Raw genomic sequence first — 27,048 nt, 5'->3', positions numbered from 1 at the left:
AAGCATAAGAAACCACAGACAAAACAGGAAGAACTAAACCTCCTTCCCTCTGTCTCTACTTTGCTGCTTTCCTCTCTTTTCCTTCCTTTAGAGCTTGTTGGCTATAAGCCAAGTCCTGTATAGGTACTGAGGATAAAAGAGCAAGGGTCCTTCCCTGCTCCACAAGAGGTCATATGTAGTGGGGAGATAATGTCTAGGCTGTCTGTAGGATTGTGGGGTGAGAAGTGGGTTTCTAGGAACTCCCTTTTCCATGTATAGGTAAGGAGGGGACTAAGAAAATGAAGACTTCTGCCCCTGGAATGGATCCTGAAGTTTTCTCTTTTAATTGTTACTGGCCCGAGGGTGGAAGACCAGCTGATATGTATGGTCTAGGATTCAGACTCTCCTCACTGCTGATTTTTGGGTTGTTTCTTGGGGAAATGTTATAGGCACCTGGCAGGGGTCTGAAGTATGTCAGGGATAGGATGTTTCCTGTGTCTGGGTACCACACCCACAAGGCACCGCCAGAGGGGTCAATGATCACATCTTTCCCTGAAATACTTCTGTGAGGTTGCAGGTCGTTCAGCAGCAACGCACCTTGGGCTCTTGCTTGGCTGTCATGCTATGTGCAAAAGAGAGTAAAAAGAAGTTGTGAGAAAATTGGGAAGTACAAAGAAGGATGAAGAAGCATCTTTATCCCAAAATAACCACACACAAAAAATAATAATCTGAAGAAGAACAATTTGGTATCCAATTTATGGATTCCTAAAGTCCAGGAAGCCCAAAAAACAGAGAACACATACCTCCCCCTCCTCTTTTGTAGAAGAGACCGCCAATATTTAAGGGTTGTTAAGAGTCTTTGCTGAGACTGGGGAGGGGGTGGTGGGACAGAGCAGAAAGAGCTGAGGTTCTCTCCCCTTGATGGGAGGGCCTTTTGGGGGGAGGTACTTTTATGAAGGTATTTAAGATCTTCCATATCCTTGCAGGTGGGAGAGTGTACAGAAAGTTTCCAGAAGGATAGCCTTCTGAGAGAGTAAAGGTTTACTATGTATCTAGGTTTTTAGTTTTATAAAGCAGACAATGAAAAGTAACTGAGTTTCGGGCAACAGGGTTGGTGGGTTTTGAGTGGATCTGGGAACTCTTTCCTTCATGGTCTGTTTTGAAGGTATTCCCTTCTGTTGAAGCAAATTGAGAGAGGGTCTCAAGGTCCCCTGGCCAGAGTCGAAAAGACCCTGGAACTAATGTACTGAGTGGATGGACACTCTAACCTATAGACACAAAGTCGAATGAAGGACATTAGCTGCACTACTGTCATTTTACCAAATATTTTGAAGAGTGTTTTGTGTACCAAAGTCCTGTAATGATGGGCAGAATGTTAAGCTGGATAGATGTCTTCACTACAACAAGAGCAACACCACCATATTTTGCTACATTACCATGGGCTTTTGAAAACTTTCAAAAAATTGCCACAGTCTTTGGACAGTATTTAGTTTTTACTGACCCAGCCCACCAACAATGGCATGAAGTCACAAGAGATTCCCCATCTTCATTTCTTTGAGCAGATAGCCAAAGGAGGAGTTCTGGGTCATTGAGGGTGTGACCAGAGACTTTATGGAGATTCTGGAATCTCTGACTTATGAATTGATTAGGGGTTTTCTCACCTGGCTTTGCCCTACTGGAGGTGTTTCTCTGGCCATTTAGCAAGTTTCCTGACATCTTTGTCTTCCTATGACTTTTCCAAGTCTTTTTCTAGCTCTCATAGCTCCCTTTCGGTATACATTATGCCTTTCCTAAGACGTTATTGGCTGTTCTCACAACTAAGCTGTTCTTTGGGAAAAGGCCAGATATCTCCTAACTATGGAAAAAACAAAAACCTGTGTTTCTTACCACTTCTGGCATCTGGTTTTGTTTTCCTTTAAATGGTGTTTAGTGTCTGGACTCCAAAGCCTGTAATTCTAATGACATTTTTCTGGTAACCCTGCCTGGGAGTAATGCTTGCAGCGTGTGGTGACCCAAGGACTAAAGAACCGATAAAACCAAGGAGGGTCTTGGAATGGAGTAACGGAGAAACCAGACCCTTATGGTCCTTCCCTCCCCCATATTGTAGCTATTAACGGATTTCAGGTCCTCCTGAGCAGTATAACCTCTGTCCCGTCCCACCCCCCACAGGGAGAAGGTATTTGTCTTGCTCTTCCCCCACCCAGTATACGTGCCTCATCCAATCAGCAAATGACCTGCAAGACCCCTGTCCCACTCCTTGTACCCTGACTATAAAAGTGGACTAAGGATCCCTGTTCAGCGTCCGTTCTCCCTCGAGCTGCCCACAGTTCTAACAGTGTCTCCCAGTCTAATAAATTATTTCCCTCTCATTCTGTCTCATGTCTGGAAATTCTTTTCCAACCTGTGCCTGCACCATGACACAGAGTACAACTATAAATAGCACGATAGGTGCCAATCTGCAGTCTCTTATAGTCCTCTTATACTTGATGTTCAGTTTTAAAAATAACTGCTTGTTGAAAGGGGTTGCCAATGAGTTTTCCCTGGGTATAACCTTCATTCCAAAATGGAAAATATTTGTGAAACTGTTTTGAACAGGGAACAAAAAGCCTATGTTCAGGTCCAGGCTGCAGACTATTAGCTGTGTGAATTTTGGCACATCTTCAGATTGCTTTGGGTTTTGGTTTCCTCATGGGTAAAATTGGGATATTATACCTACCTCACAGGGTTGTTGTGAGGATTAAATGTGCTCTATAATATGTCATACCATATAAATATTTGCAAATTTTTTTTAGGATATAAGAGTTCTTTAAGAATATTCCCTTGCCACATAGCAGATATGCTGACATTTCTACTATCAGATTAAAGATTTTCATTGTCGTGTATTGCATAGTTGTCTTTGGAACAAAATTTTATGTTTTTAGGTAAATATTTCTGGGTGGAAAAGATTCATGGCTTTCATGTTTCCTAAAGAGGGGATTCATTGCCCTAAAAATGTTAAAATTCAGCACTTCAGAATTGGAAAGTTGGATTCAGTAACAGAAATTTATTGCTTCCAGAAGGTCCCTTTTAACACGTCTGCAGAAGTAGTTGCAATGTTTTTTTAGATAGTCAAATTCTTAATGTGGCCTGATGACTATACAGAATATTTGGAATCAGAGCTGAAAATCTTGGACATATTGTCATGGTAGCAATTAGATTATCAAATTGCCTACAGTGTGAGGGTAGGTGTACAACAAATTATTAACTTATATGGCCCTATGAAAGTCACCTGACCTCATAGAATCTGTTACCTTATTTGTGAAGTAAGAGATTTGACCTTGAATATTTTCAAGGTTGAATTCTAAGTTGAATTCTCTAGGAGAGTGAGACCGAAGTTGGACTTTGATGGAACCCTACTGAGGACGAAATGAACCAGGCTCTGTGGAAGAGGAACGAGAGGGAGTGTCTGGGTGAGCATCCAGGAAGCCAACCCTCCATAAAAGTGGAAATGCGGGCCTGCTAAGCTGAAGAGCCAGAGTAGTCTGGGCAGTAGAAGAGCTGGGGGCTACTTAAGGATAAAAGACTTTGATGCACCAGAGGCTTAGCCTCCACCTTTCTCCATGGGACTGACTTGCCAGAACACAAGCTGTTCCTTAGCAAGAGAACACATCATCTCCCAGAACTTTCAAAACTTCTTCCAGCTTTCACAGGAGCAAGTACCTGGAATCTTCCCACTTTCCACGTCAGGAGGTTTACCTATTTCTAGAACCTGCTGCCCTACAGACATCTGAAGCTACATGTAAGTCAAGGAATGGCAAGGCTGTTTGGAGTGATGAAGAGAACCCCAAGACTGTACTTTTTTAAGGTGCATTGGAATTCCCACTCCCACATGAGGGATTTTAAGCATAAAATATTTATATTCTTAAATTTCTTTATCAATACATGATTATTAACTAAAGTCTATAGCTTACATTCACTATAGGGTTCACTATTTGTGGGCTGTTTCTTTCTTTTTTAACTGGCTTGAGGCTATTTGAGCATAATAGGATGACTGTCTCATCATGTAGTAAGTGTATATTTAGCAGCCAAAGAAACTGCCAAATTGTTCTTTGGATTGATGGTACCACTTTACATTCCTACTAACAGCGTATGAGTATTCTATCCTTACCAGCACTTGACATTATCCTTTTAATTTTAGCATTTGAATGGATTTTGAGATATCTCATTGTGGTTTAAATTTTCAGTTCTCTAATGACTAGTGATGTTGAACATCTTCCGTTATTTGCCATTCACATTTTCTTTGAGGGCTTGCCTTGTGGCTCAGCTGGTAAAGAATCCAAAATCCATGCTGTTAACCACTACCTTGTTTAACATGCCTCAGAGGCCCCACTGCTCTGCAATCACCGGGCTTGCAAATCTAGGCTTTTATTTCTGAACCTTAGTTTTCTCTTCACATACATACTTCATAGTTCATTGTGAATGAAATCTATGCATGGTGCCTCACTAGTAAACGCAGGCAATGTGAGTTATCAACAACATCGTCATCATTACTATTACTAAGGGCCAAATGCCCACAGATACATGTTTCCAGGTTTGCCTGCCCTTCACACTCTCCCTCACCTGTTGCCCTGCAACAGGTAGGTCTCTGACAGCTCACAGCTACTCCCAGGCTGTCTCCACCTTAGTTTTCAGGCTACTATGTAGCTCAGTGGGCTTCCCTTGTGGTTCAGCTGGTAACGAATCTGCCTGCAATGCGGGAGACCTGGGTTTGATCCCTGGGTTGGGAAGATCCCTTGAAGAAGGGAAAGGCTACCCACCCCAGTGTCTGGCCTGGAGAATTCCATGGACCATATATATAGTTCATGGTGTCGCAAAGAGTCAGACACGACTGAGTGACTTTCACTTTCTGTTTTCTCTGAAGTGTCTGTTCAAATCTGTTGTCCTCCTCTCCACTTATTACTGAGTTTCAAGAATTTAAAAAATCTAGATATAAGCCCTTTTACAGATATATCTGATGTTTTCTCCCAGTATGTTTCTTGTCTTTTCATTTAGCAGTGTCTTCTAAAGAGTAGAAATTTACAATTTTGATTAAGTCTAGTTTATCAGTTTGTCTTTTATATATATACATTGTATTTTAGGAGTAGTATCTAAAAAAAACTGTAGCCTAACTAAAGATCACAAAGGTTTTATTTTGCTTTCATCTAGAAGTTTTATAGTTTCAGATTTTACATTTTGAGTTAGTGATCTATTTTGAGTTAATTTTTGTATATGGTAAAAAAAGTTGTCTAAAGTACTTCAAAAATACGACTCAAAGTTCACTTTTTATTGGCATATGGGGATCCAGTTGTTCCAACACCGCTTACTGAGAAGATCATTTCTCTACTGCTTTGCAACTTTGTTAAAGGTCACTTGTTAATATATGTGTGCTTCTGTTTCTGAACTTTCTATTGTGTTTCATTGATTAATTTGTTCATCTTTGTGCCAATATCATATTGTTTTGATTACTACTACAGTAGCTTTACAATAAGTCTTAAAATCAGATAGTATAATTTGTCTTCTGACTTCTTCAAAGTTGTTTTGAATCTCCTAGGTCTTTTGTATTTCCATGTGAGTTTTAGAATGAGCTTATCGTCAGTTTCTCAAAAAATGCTTTCTGGAATTTTTATGAGGGTTACTTTGAATCTATAGCTCAATTTTAAGAGAATTGCTGTCTTAATATTGAGTCTTCTGAACTATGAACTGTGGAATAGCTCTCTATGGGTCTCCTGTAATGCAGGCAGATTCTTTACCGTTTGAGCCACCAGGGAAACTTATTTGTTAGATCTTCTTTAATTTCTTTCCACAATGTTTTGCAGTTGCAATTATAGATCTTGTACATCTTTTGTCAGATTTATCCTAAGTAGTTCATATTTTTCAATGCTTTTGTAAATAGTATTGTTTTCTCAGTTGTTTGTTGCTGGTTTTGACAAATATAATTGATTTTTGCATATTGATCTTACATCTTACAAATTCACTAGGCAAACTTACTAGTTCTAGTAGGTTTTTTATTTTTAAGACTTCATCAGGTTTTCCTGTTATCTGTGAATAAAGACAGTTTTATTTCTTTTCCGTTCTGGGTGTCTTTCCTTTTATTGCCTTATTGTACTAGTTAGAAACTCCAGTGCTGAATAGAAATGGTGAGAGGGAACATGTTTTTCTTTTTCCTGAACTTAGGAGGAATGCATTCTATTTTATACCAACAAGGTATAGTCTTGTTAAAATTATGATGATAGCTGTAGATTTTCTTAGATGTCCTTTATAAGATTAAGGAAGTTCTCTTCCATTATTGATTCACTGAGAATTTTAAGTCAAGAATGGATGTTGGATTTTGTCAAACGGCAAATGGTTATCATCCTCTGAGATGATTATGTATTGTTGTGGTTATTTTGAAAAAATAAACTAGCTCTATTGACTAGAAAAATTTAGGAGCAAAAGGTTACTTTTTTAATAGTGATACCCTTATTTTATGATTTGCTAGCAATCAGCAAACTTTTTCTGTAGTTAATTTTTCAGATAATATTTTAGGCTTTGTAAGCTACATACAGTGTCACTTATTCTTTGTTTTTTTTTTTAAACTATTCTTAGCTTGTATTCTAAAATTTTAGTCTGGCCACCTGAACTAAAAATAATTTTTACATTATTACAGAATTGGCTATATAGTTGTAAAAAAAAAAAAAAAAGCAACTTCAGTAGCAACAAAAATGTATATGATCACCAAACCAAAATTATCTACTGGCCCTTTGCCAAAAAAAAACCTTTGCAAATCTCCTATTCTAGAATATTGTTACAGAATACTTTTCAAGGATTATTACATTTTTACATATTGTATATGGCCTAGATTAAATTAAGCCAAGAGTGGCAGCTTCTCCTCATCTGTAATCCTAATTCTTAAACTGGGAATTTTTAAATGTGATTATTAAATATGTGGCATGAAGAAGCAACTGATAAGGTCAATTTCATTGTTAGTCTGGAAATTAATTGATGGAAACTATGCTTGATTTCTCAGACATTGGAATACCTGGCTCCCAGGTTTAGAAACAGCACTGCCTGAGACTTGCTTCTTTGGAAACAAACCAGGTATAGTCTTGATCGGCTGGGTGTTAAATACTCACTTTAAGTGCATTTTAAACGGACACTTGCATAGCAGTAATTATGGTCCAGGTATTGTGTTATGGGTGTTGTTCTCTGAGCATGTCTCCTTGTCTACAAAATGGGGATGATAACGATGTTAATAACAGCTTCCTTGCAGAGTTGCTGAAGGGGTTGCTTGTGTTTAAGTGACTTAGCTAAGATGCTCATACAGGCGGAAACAGAATCTGGCTCTTAACTCTATATTGTGCTATTTCCCTAGTGCATCAAGTTCTCCTTTCTCTGCTTCCTCCCTTTGCCATTTGATCTTCCTCTCCAGGTCCTCTAGGTTGTCACAAAGACTGAAAAGTTCCATTGACACTAAATAAAGTGAACTACAAGATTTATGGTAGTTTTTAAGCAGCATTCAATTTTAATTTGCAGTACAAAACAATGTTTTATTAATCTTCATTTCAGTCTGGACTTAATATCTGTTCAAGAATTCAAAACCTTATGAGTGAGGAAGGTCAGAATATTTTAGAAAGGGAGAAAGAGAGAGATAAGAAGAATGAAATTAAAGAAACTACGAACTAGAAAAGCTTCCACCCTTTTCTTACCTGAAAATAGAATTGAAATTTGGAGGTAGTCAAAGTACTTTCTCCCTTATTTGGCTTCATTTGGATCAATTTAACCAGTTTGTGTGTTTTTAGGGGAACCTCTCTGGGGTAGCCATCGACTGCATGTTAATTATGACACTACTTTCAAAGGTCAACAAACAAAATAACCCAAATCAAAATGACATGTCATTCATTATAAACTACGTTGATTCATTCCTCATAACTTGTACATCCCCAGGGCTACTGGTTTTCTTCCTAGGGAATGGGCGAGGATGCACCTGTCTGATGGGGAGTTCCACACAGGTCCACACTACTGTTTCACTCTTGTGACTGGTTTCCACCCATTGCCCTGGGCCAGGCCTGATTCAGTTCTCCCACAGGCTCATGGTTCTTGGTTTTCCCCTTTCAGCCTAAGTGCATTGCTCTCTTACCAAGCCCCTAGTCGTATGGCTTCACATTTACAGCGGTTAAGCAGTATGGGTCTCTCTCTGCCTGGCAGGGGCCCAGCATTTGACCTATAAGGGAATCAGGGAAAGCTACATTATTTTCAAGCTTCAACATTTTCACTTTTTCTTGAGCTTTCAGTGAACTCATGTACTTTCCCATCTGTCTAAAGCCTTTTTATTTTACCCAGATCTGTCCTTTCCCAAGTTCCTGGGCTCTGAAGTGGCAACTGTTACACTGACTATATTTAAAACTCCACCTTAATATCATCAAATATTACTCACATTCATTGTCTAAAGTAGCTTCATGTTCATCTCCCAAGAGAAGTATCTAATTCTTAAGGGACAAGGGTTCTACTGTGGAACACCATCGTTTTGGTAAATCTAGAAAACACCGACAAGCAATGAGATAAAGATTGGAATTATCTGCAACCATCCAGAGTCAACTTGCTGGCAACATTTTAGTGGATATCCCCACAGTGTGTGCCTTATATACATTTTTTCTTTCAGAAGCGGGATCATTTAGTACAATTCTGTCTACCACACTGATTTTTTAATCTTTCATATAAGTGTGCTTTAATTTAATTAACAAATTAACAAATTTGTTAACAAATTAACAAAATTAACAAAATCTCCTGTGGTCCACAGGCCCCGTTCCAGGAGGATTTTCATGTGGAAGGTGAATGGACACCAACTAGAGACTAGAGACGCTGAGAACAAGGACCCCCTGTGTTGCTCTGTCTCCTGAGTGAGAGGGCAAGTGTGCTTTTAAGTGTGGGATATTTGAGTTCTTTTGTGTGAGGTTTCCTTGAAACTGTGCATTTCCACTCACGAAACAAATGGTGCCATAGAATGCCTGGCACTAAGGTATGTAAATGACTTATTGAAACCTTCCTGACATTTGTGCTATCTTACAACATATATACTTCAAGGTGATACTAGAGCATTGTGATAAAGTGGACTTTTGATGACATATGATCTGACAAAGCATTTATTTGTGTGAAATATCTTTCAAAGATGACACAAATTAAGTAATATTTAGTACTATCAGTTTTAGATAAGGATTTCTTCATACTACTTGTTACAAAAATGTCATATAACTTGAAGCCCTCACTTGCAAAGGGCAGCAGTAAGTGTTATGTATTAGCCATTGGAGGGCCCTTCACTATTGAGACTGTACCAAGGCCCAAAGTCTTAACTCAGAAAACATTCAAGGGAGTGTGGGGAGCTTTTGTTTTTTAGTCCATTAGTTCATCTTGAAGATGCCTGAACTCCACTGACCCTGGGCTGGGCTGGCTGCAGTGAACTTACCACTGCTACTCTCAAAAGCTATGTTCATGGTTTATAGCTTCCCGTGGGGCCATTATGTTTTCTCCTTTCCAATATGCCTCTGTCTCAGGGATGCTGAATGTGAGTAGAGTGATAATATTATTATATTAGCTACCATCCAAACTGGAAAGCCCAGCCACCTCAGCGGATCCAGAATCCGTCTTTTTTTCAAATTGGGCAGTTCGTCCTTAGAGCCTTGTTGGGTCTCTGTCATCTAGTCAAACAAAGTGGTGACAAAGGGGATTATTCAAGCTGGTTTGTCTGCAACTGGCTTGAAACATGCACACGGTATTATTCCAACTGTGAACCAGAAAATATGACTCAAGACAAATGTCAGACTGTACTTCTATATAGAGAGACTTTCAATTTTTACCAAGGCACTCCAGTCATCTCTCTTAAAAAAGACCCCCTTCACAGCACACAGAACTTTAAAAGTAGAAGGCAGAGGGACATGGCAGGTTATGCTAACAGTATTTGAATAAAATCTATTTAAGGGAAATGCTAATTGCAGAGAATGTCTGGCATTTTAAGAGAAAAAAATTGCTCTTAAGTTGAACCAAGTTTTATCCTTTGTAGTATGGAGAATGAAAAGTATTTTACAGCCCTTTAAATTTCCTTAAGCAGCAACTGTTCTTTAGCAAATCTGAGAAAGCTTCATGGACGAGGCAAGACCCTGGCCAAATTGAGAAATTCCATGTTTCCCTTGGGAAACAAATAGATTTGAATAGTCTTGTTGAAAAGCAGAGGTGTAAAGGTGATCTCTCGTTGCTTATGCGGCGGACAGTTGATTTGGTTCCTACGATGATTCCTGTCTGTCCCAGCACTGAAGTTGTGCCATCTTCTCAATTGATGAGAATGGATACTGCTGACAGTAATCATAGCAACAGGAATAATGTCCCACTTTTGTTTGCCGTGTGGCTGAACCTGGCTAATATCATGAATCTCTGAAGTCCCAGGTCAAATACCACTATTTACTGTAATATTTTCTGTCTTCTCCGTACAAAATTGATCCTCTTTGGCTTTTCCAAAATGCTTGTTTTTGTGTGTGAGAGTGTGTTCCACTACATGTGAAAAGTTTTCTCATAAAACTTACAGAAAATGTACATAATTCCATAGCTCCAGAGGGAGTAGTTTGAGAAGCATGGTGCTAAATAATAACTGATTACAGCTCACTGAGTGCCTATCTAGTAAGGCATCAGATGGTGCTCTGTGAGGAGGAATTTCTGAAACCTGGAATAAAGGGAGATTTGGGGAGCACCACTCAGGCAGCAATCACCTTATTAGTTGTATCTTATTCTAACAAAAATTTGTTGGGGCTTCCCTGGAGGTTCAGTGATTAAGACTTCATGCTTCTGATGCACGGGGCACAGATTTGATCCCTTGTTGGGGAAACCTAAGACCTGGCATGTCACGTCACGAAAAGAAAAAAAAAAAACAACATTTCTTTTTAAGTTGCTACTGACTGGGCCTTTGGAATTAGTTCCAAGCTCAAGTTACACTTTACACTCTTGTTTATTGCAGGTAGAAAAATATCTCCTAGATAGCTGAGAAGATGAAATGATAATTGAGATATATTTAGTGTTCTCTGAAATTTCTGTAAACGTTACCTAATATTCTAAAAGCATTTACCTAGGTTTGGATTGATCTGTATGACTTACAAACTAGCTTGAGCTTTTCCATGCTAACACAGAGTAACCACTGACTGCATCTTAATTTTGGACACTGATCATTAAAAACCAAGAATAAGTTAATCAAAGACAAAACTGCACATGTCGTTAAGAGTAAACCATTCTTCCTTAAAGGCACTTTTCTCAAGTTACTAATCTTCTTCCTTGGGAATAGGTCAGAATCCTTCCATCACATGCTCAGTTCAACTCAAGTCAACGTCTGGCATGTAGGTGCAATGGGCAGTTCCTGTGCAGCGTCCCATGACAGGCGTGAGGGCTTTTCCCACGGGAAGATGTTAATGTCTGTCTGCAACAGCATGTTGTTTCCTTAACTTTCTCTGAGCTGATAGACTTCAGTGACATAGACTGACATACACATAGTTAAGTGGTTGGATTCAATGGCCTTGCAGCTCACAAAGCTCATTTGATGTGCTCTTTTGTCAGCCCAAATGAGCCACCCCTTCTGCCCCCAATTTTTGGTGGTGGTCCTAGGAAAGCCCCAGGTAAAACTGTAATGTTAGTGGGTGTCCTGTGAGACAATTACTTTTTCAAATTGTTTATACTTTGGGGAAAGTATTTCAGAGAACTCATGCTTCCTGACAAATGTCTAGACTAGAAAGAAACAGGAGAAATTATTTTTAATATTGTATATTGTTTAACCCAATATATCCAAAATATTATCATCTCAAGATGTAGTATTAAAATTATTAATGGTATATTTTACATTTTTAATACTAAATCTTTGAAATCTTGTACTTTACAGTTAAAGCACACTGCAGTTTGAACCAGCCACATTTTAAGTGCCCAAAAGTCACATGTGGCTGATGGTCAGTGTTTTGAACAGCACAGGTCTAAACCTTCTTTTACTCAGACCTGTCCTTCCCTAAATTTCCTGGAATCTGAAGTGGCCAGTATAATATACAGATTCCATTTAAAGTCCTGTTCCTAATTTCTTCCCCTGGTGATTAAACAAATCACTACTTGATTAACATAGTCATAAGGCCTGCTCTTCCCAAACTGTATCTACCCTTCAGAGGAGAAACAGTTGTTTTGTCCTATTACAAAAGTAACATGCTTATTGGGTTGATCAGAAAATACATTTAAGCAAGAGGGGAAAAATTTGAATACTCCATAATCCCATCACTGTCCAGAGATAACTACACACCCTGTTTTAGTGGCCATTCTGAAAGGCTTCATATGTATACCTTTCCCCAGAAATGAGATCATATGGTGCACATTGTTTTCTTATATTGTCAGCCATAACTTTAGTTTAAGTGATCTCTAACGTAACGGATATTATTGTGTTGTTCAGTTGCTAAGTTGTGTCTGACTTTTTTGTGACCCCATGGACAGTGGCCACCGCTGTGTTCCTCTGTCCATGGGATTTCCCAGGTAAGAATACTGGAGTGCATTGCTATTTTTTTCTTCAGGGAATCTTCTCAACCTGGAGATCGAACCCATTTCTCTTTCTCGGCAGGCAGATTCCTCACTACTGAAGCCATGGATGTTATACCTCAGTTTATTTAACCAGTCTGCCCAGAGGTTATCAGAAATGAGAACTTGCTATTGACAAGAAATGAATATTATCTGGATACACCTTAAAAGTGGTCCTACCACTCAGGAAGGACATGAGTGCATTTGTGATTAAATGAGGGATGGGTGAATTGTGTTAAGTGGAGGAATCTTTAGGATTAGATATTTCTACCAACAGAGTGAAGGACATCAGCATGTGCAGAGTGGCCATGGTGTGTGTGTTCTGAATGTGTCACCTCTCCGGTAGTCACTCCAGAGTGAGAACAATTGAACATAAGAACAATCACTTATGAGGCTGTGGTGTGTTGCCCAGACTACCACCCCCACTTCAGTTTCTAGACACTCATTCTAGCTGCTAACAAAACACAGATAAATTATTCTCCAGGAAGGAACTGCCTTAGTTGAGGGACTCAACCATGATGAAGGTCATGCCCACTTCCCTGGGAGACCTCTTGGCCAATGATTGATCGATGAGGGCAAGAGGGATAATAATTGCCTGCCTCCTTACCTCACACTGAGATAACTCCTCAGGCCTCTCCCAGTTCCAGAGCTCTTTGTGGAATCTGCGGAGGCCTGTGTGGGGACTGCATTGCCACTTTCACCCCTTGGCCCAATCCTGCTCTCTTCACTCCCCACAGGTGTATCAAGAGCATCTTCCAATAATGTAGTTAACGTGCACATCTCTAGTTTACTCTGTTTCTCAGGGAACCCGGTCTGTGACAGACACTTAAAATTTTATTGATCTGACAAAGAGTTTACGTGTATATTTTACAGAAACAACTATTTAGTTCTAATAGTAATAGTTACAGATTTCTCCACAATACTGGTGTTACTGGAAATGTCATATTTCCCTTCTAAGTGAGATCTGGCTTGAATTTCTTCTTTCTTGAGAAGACAACTGAAAGTGTTCTCTATCCCTCGTTCTGTATGGCTCTTTCCAGGCTTCCCTGGTGGCTCAGATGGTAAAGAATCCACCCTGCAATGTGGGAGACCTAGGTTCAATCCCTGGGTTGGGAAGATCCCCTGGAGGAGGGCATGGCAGCGCACTCCAGTATTCTTGCCCGGAGAACCCCATGGATAGAGGAGCCTGGCGGCTACAGTCCATGGGGTCACAAAGATTCAGACCCTACTGAAGCTACTTAGCATGCATGGCTCTTTCCTTACCATTTGGACTGTACCAAGATCCCAGGTCTCTGGTCTGACAAAAAGTTGACAGGGAGGTGGGGAGGCCCTGCCCCGGCCTTAGCGGTCTTCTCCCTGGAGGCAGGCCGGTCCCCTCGTGGCACCCCTTGCCCTGAGCTGGCCTGGGCGCTTCCTTGCTCTACTCTGTACCCGTGTGGCTCCACAGCTCCCCACGTGGGGGAAAAATGCTCTATAAACTATTTCCTTCCTAGAAATTCCAGGCTTTATTCAGTCATTTCCTTATTCACGATGAGCGGATTTTATTCTTTAAACAGCAACAGTTGGTTGTGAGCCAGTTGGAAGCAGCCTCAGGAAAGAGGCAGAGCCTTAAGTGAATTGGCTAACTTTCACGTTTCCCCTGAAGAGGCAACAATTATAAATAGCTCTACCCAAGAAGCAGAGGTGTGGAAGTGACCTCTGGTTTCTGTGCTGGGAATAACGGGTGGTTCAATTTTTATGGGGATTCCTACATTTTTTCCTGTTCTAGAATCTGAAATTCCCCAGAAGTCATTGATGACAGATGGATCAGACATGGTATGATTCATTCATTGTTATGGGTTGAATTGTTTCTCCCCAAAGTATTTGTGGAAGATCTAACTCCAGGACCTCAGAATGTGGCCAAATTTAGAAAAATAGCATCTTTACAGATGTAATTGGTTAAGATGAAGTCATATGGGAGTAGGGTAGATCCTTAATCCAATAAGACTTGTGTCTTTTTGAGAAGAGGTGAAACGCAGAGGCACAGACTCAGGGGAGAACGCCACGCACAGAGGCAGGCAGAGACGAAAGCGTTGCCACTGTAAAGCCAAGGAGCTCCCAGAGTTTCCGGCGAGTAACCAGGAGCCGGGAAGAGGCAAGGAAGGAGACTTCCTACAGGTTTCAGAGGAAGCACGGCTCTGCTGACACCTTCATTTTAGACTTCTAGCCTCCAGAATTAGGAGACAATTTCTGTTTTCTATTTCTCAAAAGACATCATAAAAATATGAAAAGCAAGTCACAGGGGAGATAGGTGCAGTACTTAGAAGTGATCAGGAAGTAGTGTTCAATGTGTGTATATATGTATAAGAGAAGGAAATGACACAATGATATATATATATTTTTTTAATTTAAAACAATTTTATAGAAGAAAGCTGCATGATTAATTACACGCAAAATTGCTAAACCTCAATTATCAATGACAGAAATGCAAATTAGCATGATAATTTACTATTTTAAAATCACTGTATTAGAGTGAAGTAAGCCAGAAAGATAAACACCAATACAGTATACTAATGCATATATATGGAATTTAGAAACATGGTAACGATAACCCTATATGCAAGACAGAAAAAGAGACACAGATGTATAGAACAGACTTTTGGACTGTATGGGAGAAGGCGAGGGTGGGATGATCTGAGAGAATGGCATCTAAACATGTATGTTATCAAGTGTGAAACAGATCACCAGCCCAGGTTGGATGCATGAGACAAGTGCTCGGGGCTGGTGCACTGGGATGACCCAGAGGGATGGGGTGGGGAGGGAGGTGGGAGGGGGGTTCAGGATGGAGAACACATGTAAACCCATGGCTGATTCATGTCAATGTATGGCAAAAACCACTACAATACTGTAAAGTAATTAGCTTCCAACTAATTAAAATAATTGGGAAAAAAAAAGCAGAGACATTACTTTGCCAACAGAAAAAAATAAAAATAAAATCACTGTATTAGTATAGGGCTGCCATAACAAGGAACTACAGACCACAGGGCTTAAATAATGGAAATTTATTTCTGCACAGATCTGGAGCTGGGAGTCCAAATCCAGATGTTCTGTTGACTTCTAAGGGACTGTCTCCTTGGCTTGCAAGTGACAATCTTCTTCATATTGTCTTCCCTCTGTGCATGTCTGTTCTAATCTCTTCTTATAAGGATACCAGCCACATCAGATTATGGCCCCCTCTAATGACCTCATTTAACCTCAAATACCTTTTTATTTTATTTTATTTTTTGCTGGTGAAGACTCTTGAGAGTCCCTTTATTTTTTTCCATTTGTTTTTATTAGTTGGAGGCTAATTACTTTACAATATTGTAGTGGCTCTTGCCATACATTTTTAAACCAGCAATCTTGAATGGTAAAGAAGGCTAAGTGCCAAAGAATTGATGCTTTCAAATTGTGGTGTAGGAGACGACTCTTGAGAGTCCCTTGGACAACAAGGAAATCAAACCAATCAATCTTAAAGGAAATCAACCCTGACTATTCATTGGAAGGACTGTTGCTGAAGTTGAACCTGCAGTCCTTTGGCCACCTGAGCCAACTCATTGGAAAAGACCCTGATGCTGGGCAAGGTTGAAGGCAAAAGGAGAAGAGGGCAGAAGAGGATGAGATGGTTAGACAGCATCACCAACTGAACGCACGTGAATTTGAGCGAATCCAGGAGATAGTGAAGGACAGGGGAGCCTGGCATGCTGCAGTCCATGGGTTTGCAAAGAGTCAGACACGACTGAGACACCAAACAACAACAACAACAACAACCTCTTTAAAAGATCTTGTCCCTGAATATAGTCACATTCTGAGCACTACAGGTTAGGATGTCACATGTGAATTTTGGGAGGGCACAATTCAGCCCACAACACTCACCATATTAGCAATATTTTTAAATCTGGGGTGTCCCAGGTGGCTCAGTGGTAAACAACCCAGTTGTCAGTGGAGGGACGCAGGTTCAGTCCCATATATTGAGGATCCCGTATGCCGAGGAGCAACTAAGCCCCTACGCGGCAACTATCAAGCCTGTGCTCTAGGTCGTAGGAACCACCACTACTGCTGAAGCGAGAGTGCCCTAGAGCCCGTGATCCACAACAAAAGAAGCCACTGCAGTGAGAAGCCTGGGCACCGTAACTAGAGAGTAGCCCCTGCTCACCACAACTAGAGAAAAGCCCACACAGCAACAAGAAGACCCAGCACAGCCAAAAATAAAATTATTTTTAAAAAATCTGATCATACTACATGTAGTTGAGGATGGGAGCAATAGAAAATCTTATATACTGCTGTGAGGAAAGTGATTTTGCATTAAAACTGAAGGTGCAAATGCATTAGAGATATACTCTAGAAAATCTTTGCACAGGTGACTGAGAAGACCTGAGCTCATCCCAGCTGTGGAAAAACTGGAAACAATCCGAGCAGTCATCAGCAAGAGAATGAAGCACGTTTACACAATGGAATGCTGCACATCAGTAAGAATGAATGAATTAGAGCTCCACATGTGCTCATACATGAATCTTACAATGTAGAGTGAAAAAAAGCAAACTGTGAAAGAATGTCTAGAATTATAATTTTTATGAAAATAAAAAATGGAAAAAATAACTTTTTAGGGAGAAATATGTATATATGTTGTTATTATTTAGTCTTTAAGTCTTCTGACTCTTTTTGACTCTATGGTCTGCAGTGCATCAGGCTCTTCTGTCCATGGGATTCTCCAGACAAGAATACTGGAGCGGGTTGCCATTTCCTTCTCCAGGGGATCTTCCAAACCCAGAGACTGAACTCAGGTCTCCTGCATTGGTAGGCAGACTCTTTACCACTGAGCTACCAGGGAAGCCCACATGTGTATAGGCAAATAAAACTTAATATTTAAAGAGGAGGGGAGGGACTTTCGTGGCAGCCCAGTCGCCAAGATGTCTCGCTCAATGCAGGGGGCCCAGGTTTGATTCCTGGTTGGGGAACTAGATCTCACATCCTGCAATGCAGATCAAAGATATTCCTGCATGCCTGCAACTAACTAACACCTGGCACAGTCAAATAAATAAACAAAGGGGTAGGGGAGACAGAGGCAGAGAAATGAGAGTACAATAGCCCCAAATTCAATATAGTACTTAAATCTGGGGAAGAGACAAGAATGTGGTTAAAAAGTGTTGCCTAGGGAGCTTTAACTGTTTTGAAAATAGTTTTTTTTTTTTTTAAGCTGGTTGGTGGGCAAACAGGTTCACTATATTATGCTTTGGTCTTTACATACATGAAATGCATTTTTTCCTAAAACCTAGAAAAGAAAAATTGAAGAAAATGTGAATGGAATCTAGATACCATGGACAAAGAACAAAAATAAGTCTTCAACAGGAATGTTACTTCTGGTCAGCATTAAAGTAGTGATAGGAAAGAGAATGGAATACTTAAAAATTTGGTTGCTGTTTACAGAGAAAAGACAGATAAATCAGTGACTACCTAGGATCAAGCATTTGACCAGCGATCAAGACTAGAAGAGTTTATTTTCTAGACAGCCCATAAGGAAGTATAAGCCGCTATGCATTAATTACTGTGTTCACCAGTTTTAATAAGTCATATCAAGTACTTGATTTAATATGAAGATATCATAATCACTATCATAATGTAAATGTAATACATGGTTAAGATTTTAAAAGACTATTTGACTTACAGAGATTGAAATAACATTTATGACACTGTACATAACTTGAATTAAGCAGTAACTAAGACAAGCACCACCGGAAAAAACACACAGCTACCACAGGAAAGAATATACTAACTTAGGGTGGAAATGAACAGTTAATACTACAATGAGGATCCATTATATAGCACAGGGAACTATATTCAATATCTTGAAATAACCGTTAATGGAAAACAATTGAAAAAGAATATATACATATATATATATATATATATATATATGTATATATATCTGATCACTTTTCTGTATACCTGAAACTAACACAACATTATAAAACAACTATACTTCGATTGAGAAAAAATAAAGTTACCCCCAGCTCCCCATGGGAGCTTCTTTAATTGTTCACACCTTGTTCTTCCCATTTTGGGGTCATAGGTAGTGTCAATTGGTGACTTCACTCAGGGTTCTTAGCTAATTGCATGTCTTTTCCGTTTTCACCATGTCAGGCTTTAGCTGACAATTCTCTGGGTCTTTACTATGAGGATCACCGCAAATCCTATTCTGGAACCAAGGTATGGTATAAATACAGAGCATCAGTACACTCTCTGAGAAAACAAGGATTCTGTCTACAAGTGGTATAGCTAGTGATTTCCTGCTTAGGACAGTTGCATGCTTTAATCTTTTAGGTGCTGGTATCATCAATAATGTGTGTAGTTTCAATGCAAGGCCTTGGGACAAGGCTTTCTTTTCCTTTTGTCTAACTACCTAGAGAGGAGATGGGTTCAGGAAAAGCAGCTTTGAGGGTGGCACTATAGTGAAGTGGTTAAAACACACAGGGAATGAGCCGAATTGATCTGAATCTGAGTCCCAGTGCCACTCTTACTGGATGGGAGATTTTGGACAATTGTTTACCTCTCTACAAGCTGCAGTTTTTAAATCCCTACCTTCTTTAGATGGTTGTTTAGGGGTTAAATAAGACCCCAGTACGTAGTGAATATTCGGTAAACATTAATATCATTAATGGTATAGTTTCTTTAACAATTTCAGAGCCTGAATAAAAGATGATGGTGAACCTTTTGTATTTATTTGTTGGTGTTGTTCAGTCACTCAGTTGTGTCCAACTTTTTGCGACCCCAAGGACTGCAGCACACCAGGTTTCCCTGTCTTTCACCATTTCCTAGAGCTTGCTCGAATTCATATCCGTTGAGTCGGTGATGCCATCCAACCATCTCATCCTCTGTCGTCCCTTTCTCCTGCCTTCAATCGTTGCAGCATCAGAGCCTTTTCTAATGAGTCAGTTCTTCGCATCAGGTGGCTAAAGTATTGGGGCTTCAGCATCAGTCCTTCCAATGAATATTCAGGATTGATTTCCTTTAGGATTGACTGGTTGGATCTCCTTGCAGCCCAAGGGACTTTCAAGAATCTTCTCCAACACCACAGTTCAAAGGCATCAATTCTTTGGTGCTCATTCTTTTTTTTTGGTCCAGCTCTCACATCCATACATGACTACTGGAAAAATGATAACTTTGACTATACGGACCTCTGAAGGCAAAGTAATGTCTCTTCTTTTACTATACTGTCTAGGTTGGTCATAGTTTTTCTTCCAAGGAGTAAGCGCCTTTTAATTTCATGGCTGCAGTCACCATCTGCAGTGATTTTGGAGCCCAAGAAAATAAAGTTTGTCACTGTTTCCATTGTTTCCCCATCTATTTGCCATGAAGCGTTGGGACTGGATGCCGTGATCTTTGCATTCTGAATGTTTAGTTTTAAGTCAGCTTTTTCACTCTCCTCTTTCACCTTCATCAGTAAGGTCTTTAATTCCTCTTTGCTTTCTGCCATAAGTCACAAAATAATGAAATAATGGGTGTGATCAGAGTTTCCACTGGGGAGGGGGTTTTCACTTTCTACTATTGTGACTTAAGAATCAGGAAGGATACCAGGCCTCTAATTCTGGACTCAGCCTGTAGCTATTGGTTTAGATGAATGAATGACTGAAGTGTATCCCAGTGTAAGTAATTTAATTGTCCTGTATTTTAGGTCTCTTCTGTAGAATACTGATCTATGGAAAACTAATTATTTTATAAAACCCTCTATATAGAGATTGTGTTTATAGATGTGCTTATGTTTTTCCATGAACATGGCTGTATTGGTAGCATAATTTCTCAAATCTCATGTCCTGCTTTTAGTGGATTTACTCACTGACAGAAGTTCTGTGTGTTCATGTCACAAAGACCTTCAGGAGAGGGAAAGCCATTTTCACTGAGGTCTCATTGGAAGTGAGCTGGCTCCAGGGCAGGATATCATGCAAGTGTGCTATGCTTACAGAAGGCCATTCACCCAAGAATTTGCAGACTGGCCTGAAGAATCAAAGGAAAGATACAGTCGGAGACCTCTGGGAATTCTGCTTGCAAGTTTGACTTCAGCAGGTATGGTTACTACTCCGTGGCTGCATATTGATTCATGCTTGCCCTTTCAAAAAACAGAACAACAGTGATCACTTTTATTTTATTTTATTTTTTTTTCAGTGATCACTTTTAAAAGAAAGTATTAACTATTCATTTATGGAAAACATTCACTTTCCTTACCTTTAAAAATTTGGAAATAATGGTACTTAATCCAAAGCAAAGATAATGGAAACTACTTAGGAGACTGAGTTGCTTTAAGAATGAAAATTCTGGATGTTAAGTGCAATACAACACATGCACCCAATCTCTGACACATAGTGAACTCAGTGAATGAAACTGAGCTGAGTGGATGAATGGAAGGAGAAAGGAAAGAGAAGGAGGAAATTAGCAAAACGCTAGGATTTACAATACATGGGCTGCGATTCATAATTTGACTGATGAGCCTCAGTTTCTTATATCATAAACAGAAGCAATGTCCACCGCACTGGTTTGTTGTGAGAAAGAAATTGAACAAAGCAGAGAGAGATGTGGTTAAAAGCACATGACAGTCATAAGACCAGATCAAGCTAAATACAACACAATATAATTTATCAAATATTTACTGAGCACTTATTATTTGCCCGGCACTGTATGTCCAGGCACTGAAAGTGGAGGAGATGAATAAGACAGCTAGGCTTGTCCCTTAGAGAGGTCTGCTTTGGGATGGAGGCAGACACAGGTTCCAGACAGTAGCCCTTCTCTTTATTTTACATACACTGATAGTAGGTCCCACAGACTCCTCTCTGGTTGTCTTACCACGGTCCTTGCCCTCAAGAAACTCCCTAGTTTAGTAGAGAAGGCAAACCTGTCAACCAAAAATTCCACAGCAGGCTGCTGAATGCAGCAGTGGTGGTACATTGAATGCCCATGAAGGGAATAAGGAGACATGGAGAACTGTAGTGAAGGAGTCAAGCAGAGGATTCTGAACAGGTTGATGTCTGGCTAAAGTAAAACAAAAGGAGTTCTTCATAGAGGAAAAAAAAAAAAAAGCAGGGAAGGGCATCTCAGATAACAGGAAGTATCACGTGCAAAAGCAAACCGACAGGAAATTGCTGGTTCCAGCTTCTGCCATTAATTAGTTCTGTGGAACCCTTTACAGGATTTCATCAAGTCCCACTGGACTTCCAGTTTTCTCATCTTAGAAAATGAAGGTTGGGAATGAGGTAGAGGTAGAGGCAACATGGATTTTTTGTAAGATGCTTTCTAACTGGATACCTTCATGATGGAGCAGAGAGAAAAGGGCAGCTTTGAAATATCGTGTCATGTTTAGGGCCTGAGCCAAAAACCCATCATTTGTGACAATCGAGATGATAGGCAGGGACTTCCCTAGTGATCCAGTGGCTAAGATTGCATTCCCAGCGCTTGGGACCCGGGGTTCCAACCCTGATCAGGGGACTAGATCCCACATGCCGAAACCAAGACAAACAAACAAACAAATAAATATTTAAGTTGACAGGCAGAGCTGGTAGTCATTCAGAGATTTTTGCATACTTTAATTCACCCACTCCACCAACATATATGGCATTGGCTGAGGCAGTCAATGATACTCTTTAAGAAGGCCAAGGTCTAGCAGAGGGAGACAGAAGCATAAATAAGTACATGAGTACCATGGGAACTATACTGGTCTACAGACTGCAGGTTCATGGGGGCAGTAAAACAGAAGCCCCTAGTGCGTGCAGTTCACACGCCGGGTTGGGGGTGGGATTTAGCTCCCAGCTAAAAAGAACTTGCTTCCTTATCCTTCACCTTTTCCGAGAAGCCGCCAACATTTTCAGCTGCCAATTCTTCCTGGCAGCCGACCCGGGCGTCCTCCCTCCACCGGCCTTTCGCAGGCCGGTGCGAGAGGTTCCCTGCACGCAGAGCGGATGCAGGCCCCAGGGCTGAGCAGAAGGGGGCTGGCTCTCGCCACAGCTTCGCTCCCACGCGAACCCCAGCGGCTCTGGCGAGAAGGGGCCGCCGGAAGGGCGAGCCGGCCGGCGCCTCCAGGGGTTGGACTCCTGACCAGCTGGGCGGGACTCAGGCTGCAATATAAGGGGGAGCGCCCCTGTCCCGGCTACAGTGCTGAACCTGGAGCGTCAGCAGGCACCAGAAGGCAACTTGAAACTCACGAACCAGAGGAACTGAAAAAGACGCAGCAGGTCTGATCTCTCCTTCTTTGTTTAATTAGTACCAATGAATGGAAGGCGGGTGGTTTTGTGGGCGCGCGCGAGCTCGCCGGGACTGGCAGGGGATTGTTGGAGCGTTGGTACCCTCGAGGACTCTGGATAGGTGTCCAGCCACTCTCGAGAGGCCCCCAAACTCATTCGCTTCTCTCCCTCGCAGGAGCGCTTCTTCCCGCCACTCCCAGCCCCAGCCTCGGAGGATGGGGCTCCTCGGGAAACTCCGCGCCTCGGCGGCGGGCAGCGCGCCTCTGGAGCCTGCCTTCTCCAATGTGCTCACCCCGAACCGCATCCCCGAGTTTTTCATCCCGCCGCGGCTGCCCACCCCCTATGCTCCCGAGTCCTCGCCCTCGGCCGCCGCGCTGCCCCGGAGGTGCGCTGCTGAGCCGGACCTTTGGCTTCGAGGAGCCGACGACGGCGCGGGCCGCACGGACTGGGACCCGCGCTCGCAGGCCGCACTCTCACTGCCGCATCTGCCCCGGGCGCGCACCGCCTACGGCTTCTGCGCGCTGCTCGAGAGCCCGCACACCCGCCGCAAGGAGTCGCTCTTCCTCGGGGGCCCGGGCGCCGCCGCGCTCCCGCCCGCGCCCCGTCCCCGGGCGCACACCTACGTGGGCGGCGGCGGAGACGCTCCCATGGCGCCCGGGGCGAGAGCGCCCATTGCGACCCCCAAAGCCCACGGTGGCCCCAGCCCATCCCTGGACACGCTCGCCCCGCCGCCCCGCTGCCGCCGTCTCCTACGCGCCCCGGAGGGGCTGCTGCGCCGAGCATTGCGGGCCGGGAGGAGCCGAGGCCTGACCCGCGCCCGCTCCGTCTCCAGCGGGGACGGGGAAGATGATGACGAGGACGAACGCCGCGCCAGCTCCGAGTCCCCGACGCGGGCCCCCGTCACATCCCTTTCGCCGCATCGCGACCCGCGTCCCGAGCGCCTGGAGGCCGAGGGCACCGTAACTCTGGGCCGCGCCGGGGGCGCCCTGCGTCTGGCCGCCGAATACAATCGGGCCAGCGGGCGCCTCCGCGTCCGGTTGCTCCGTGCTGAGGGCCCGGCCGGAGGGGCCGCCGAGCCCCGCGCCCCGGTCGGCTGCCGGATCAGCTTCGTCCTGAAGCCGCGGGGCGCCGTGGTCCGGCGGAGTCGCAGGGCCGTCTTGGAGCAGGACTTGTGCTTGGACGGGCTCTCGGAGGACGAGGTGCGCCGCCTGGCCGTGCGCGTCAAGGCCGAGAACCGGGGCCGCGGGCTGGAGCGGGGCCGCCTGCTGGGCCAGGGCGAACTGCTGCTGGGCCCCCTCCTGCTCCTCTGAGGGCGCGCTCTGCCGCGGGGCCTCTCGGACACTGATAGCCGCTTTGTACAAAATAAATGTTATTTATTTATTTTTCTAATCATGTTCTTTGTTGCCGTTTTAATTCTTAGATGTCTGGATTTGTCATCGTTTATTGGTAGGGAAAGATAAAATTATGACTCCCTCTTCTAGTCAAAACACTCAATCCTTTTTTCCAGGCTTTTTTTTTTTTTTTTTCCCCATAAAAGATTGGCTTGTGGCTGGACGAAAGGAAAAAGAGCCACACTCTATCTGCGTTGTTTTGTCATTCCTAATTTATTAATATAGCAGTACCAAACGACTTACGGGTTTTTAAAAAAACGTGATTCCTTCAGAATCATGCCCAATGCCAAGATGCACGTAGACAGTTCTCAATGTTTGGTGTGGTGTGGGTTCACGTTCTCATTCGTGCACACACACCTCAGGGTGGGAACCTTCTGTCACACGGATACCTTGGTGAGAAAAGAATTCCTTTCCCATGAAGAAAGAACAGGATCTTTTTGAAAGTGGAGTCTTCAATAATGGGTGAGGAAGAAGAAAAGAGAGGAAGCAAAGGAGCTTCCAGTGGGTGGTATGTGGGCAGTAGAAACTCCTGGCCTCCCCTTCTGCCTTCTCCAGAAGGAGCCCTGGGAAATCGGGCTATTTCAGAAGGGAAGTCATTCCTATCTCTGTAAACAAGGTGATATTTGTGACTTTATTTCTACCTAGCTATATGTATGGTGCTCTGTCATTTCAGTCCTGTCTGACTCTCTGAGACCCCATGGACTGTAGCCCACCAGGTTCCTCTGTCCATGGAATTTTCCAGGAAAGAATACTGGAGTGGGTTGCCATTTCCTACTCCAGGGGATCTTGCCAGCCCAGGGATCAAGTGTGTCTTGCAGGCAGAGTCTTTACTGTTGAGCCACTGGGAAAGCCCTGTATATAGTAATTAATCCTATTGGATTTCCCAGATGAGTTGAAATGTAAACTGCCAGGTTTTTGAAAACAGGGTTCTAAGAGGGGGTTTCTTAATCCAACTTATTTTCATTTGTTGATTCAACAAATGGACCTGAGTCCACTGAAAACTGATTATACCCAAAAGGGTATGCCCTTGACTACAGGCATCTGTGGTATGATGGAGAGCAAGAGGAAGTTGGGGGTGATGTAGATTCCAATCTTTTATCTGCTGCTTGTCACTTGTCTGTACTATGGCAAATCAGTTCATCTCCTGGAAATCAGTGAAAGGGGGAGTTAATACCTACCTCACCGGGTTTTGTGGCGATATGCCTTAACATCCAAATAACCCTTAAATACATTTGAAATGTGCTAGCATCCCTGAAAAGAGTTGAACTGTACTAGTGAACAGGTGCTCAATGATGTTCCATAAAATGAACTCCTTCATTTACTCTCCTTTCTTTCTAATTGTTTCTCCCTGATCCTGGAGTGGAAGCTAGCAGAATGAATAGCCTCCTGAGACTGAGGATTTAGGGCAGCCCAGGTGGGGTTATAGAACTGTTCAGCATCCCCATGGTGAATTTCCCCAGAAGCAGTAGTTTGCACTCACGCTTCATCAAAACACACTTCAACATTGTTATTACCAAAATGAAGTTCTGGGTACCAATTTGCTTAGAATAAATAGATAAAAATCCTGGATTTTAAGCATAATTTCAAAGTTGACAAATCAGCCCTTAGAAGTCAGCTAATCAAATGACTTCTGAAACTGATAATATACCACAGAAGTGACAAAGCCAGAAGGTCCAAAGCCAGTGACTAGCTGGGCTCAGACAAGGGCCAAGATGTCCTCCTGACTTCTGTAGAGGACTGACCTACCCTTGCTTTTTTTCCTTCAGCAATTAGATGTTGAGTTCTTACTCTGAGTTAGAATGGTACCAAGTTCAGGGGACAAAGCTATAAACAAGACAAAGTTCCTGTTCTCCCAGGAGTTAATTTTTATGAGGGTACCAAACCAAAGCCAAATTTTGTTATTATAGTTTGAGGTGACTATCACGAAGACAGTAAATTATGGAGGATGATAGAGATCCTGTGGGCTGGGGAGGTGGCAAGTGGGACGTTCTCAGAGACAGAGTGGTCAGAAAAGTCTTAAGACCTGAGGAAGGAATCATCTACAAGAGAAATCTGACCTATCCAAATAACTTCTTAATATGGACATGTGACTCATCAACACCTCCAAACCAGAATTCTTGATTTTCTCCTCCCAAATCTCTTCCTCCCCCGATTTTTCTTATCTCACTAAATGGCACCATCCTTCTTTCTTTCACTCAGACTAGAAACCTGGAATCAGCTTTAACTTCTCTCTCACACACACTCCACTTTTCTCAGATATAAATGTCACCTCCTTAGAGCATCCTCCACTGGCCTTCATATTTTTAAAAAGCATCATTGTCGCTGGCACTGCTTTATTCTTCTCCATAGCACTTATCACTACTTACATTATATTATAGACTTATTAGTTTTTGTTTATTTTTTTTCCACTAGAATGTATGCTTTATAAAGACAGATTTGTTTATTTATTCAGTGCTCTATTTCCAGTGCCTAGAAAAGAGTCTGACATACAGTAGATACTCAACAAGTATTGATTGAGTGTTGAATGAATAGAGGAAGAGATGGAATAAATAGAGGAGAGTAGAGGACCTAGGACCAAGTATTGAGACAGTCCAACATTTGGAAATATAGAGGAGGAAATATCAGTGTAGGGGATAGAGAAGCAGCAGCCATTGAGGTAGGGGAGAGGCCAGGGTAGCATGGAGTCCTGGAAGGCAAGACAGGAATGTATTCCAAGAAGAAGAGGGTATTCAGCTCATTTACATCCTGCTGGAAAGTCTAGAGAAATGAAAACAGAGAAATGCCTATTGACACTGGGAAGGTGAAGGTCAGTGGTGAACTTGACAGGGGAAAGTCCAAGAGAATAGTGACGTTAGGAA

General features: G+C 42.2%; 1 protein-coding gene across 1 annotated transcript; it reads left to right on the top strand.

Moving 5' to 3' along the window:
* Positions 1-22,484: 22,484 nt before the first annotated feature.
* Positions 22,485-24,188, top strand: LOC122705040 (C2 calcium-dependent domain-containing protein 4A). Its single transcript, XM_043920247.1, has 2 exons — positions 22,485-22,790; positions 22,975-24,188. Exon 2 carries the CDS (start codon positions 23,015-23,017, stop codon positions 24,107-24,109), a length of 1,095 nt encoding a protein of 364 aa, XP_043776182.1. The 5' UTR covers positions 22,485-22,790; positions 22,975-23,014; the 3' UTR covers positions 24,110-24,188.
* The last annotated feature ends 2,860 nt before the right edge of the window (positions 24,189-27,048 follow it).

Source organism: Cervus elaphus, chromosome 12 (assembly GCF_910594005.1).
Source record: "Cervus elaphus chromosome 12, mCerEla1.1, whole genome shotgun sequence".
In the NCBI taxonomy this organism is placed as follows: domain Eukaryota; kingdom Metazoa; phylum Chordata; class Mammalia; order Artiodactyla; family Cervidae; genus Cervus; species Cervus elaphus.
The sequence above is the reverse complement of the archived record's forward strand: the minus strand, read 5'-3'. Positions and strand labels throughout refer to the sequence as shown.

Bases quoted from the DNA above. Each gene is read 5' to 3' on its own strand.
- LOC122705040 (XM_043920247.1), top strand. From the start codon at position 23,015: ATGGGGCTCCTCGGGAAACTCCGCGCCTCGGCGGCGGGCAGCGCGCCT.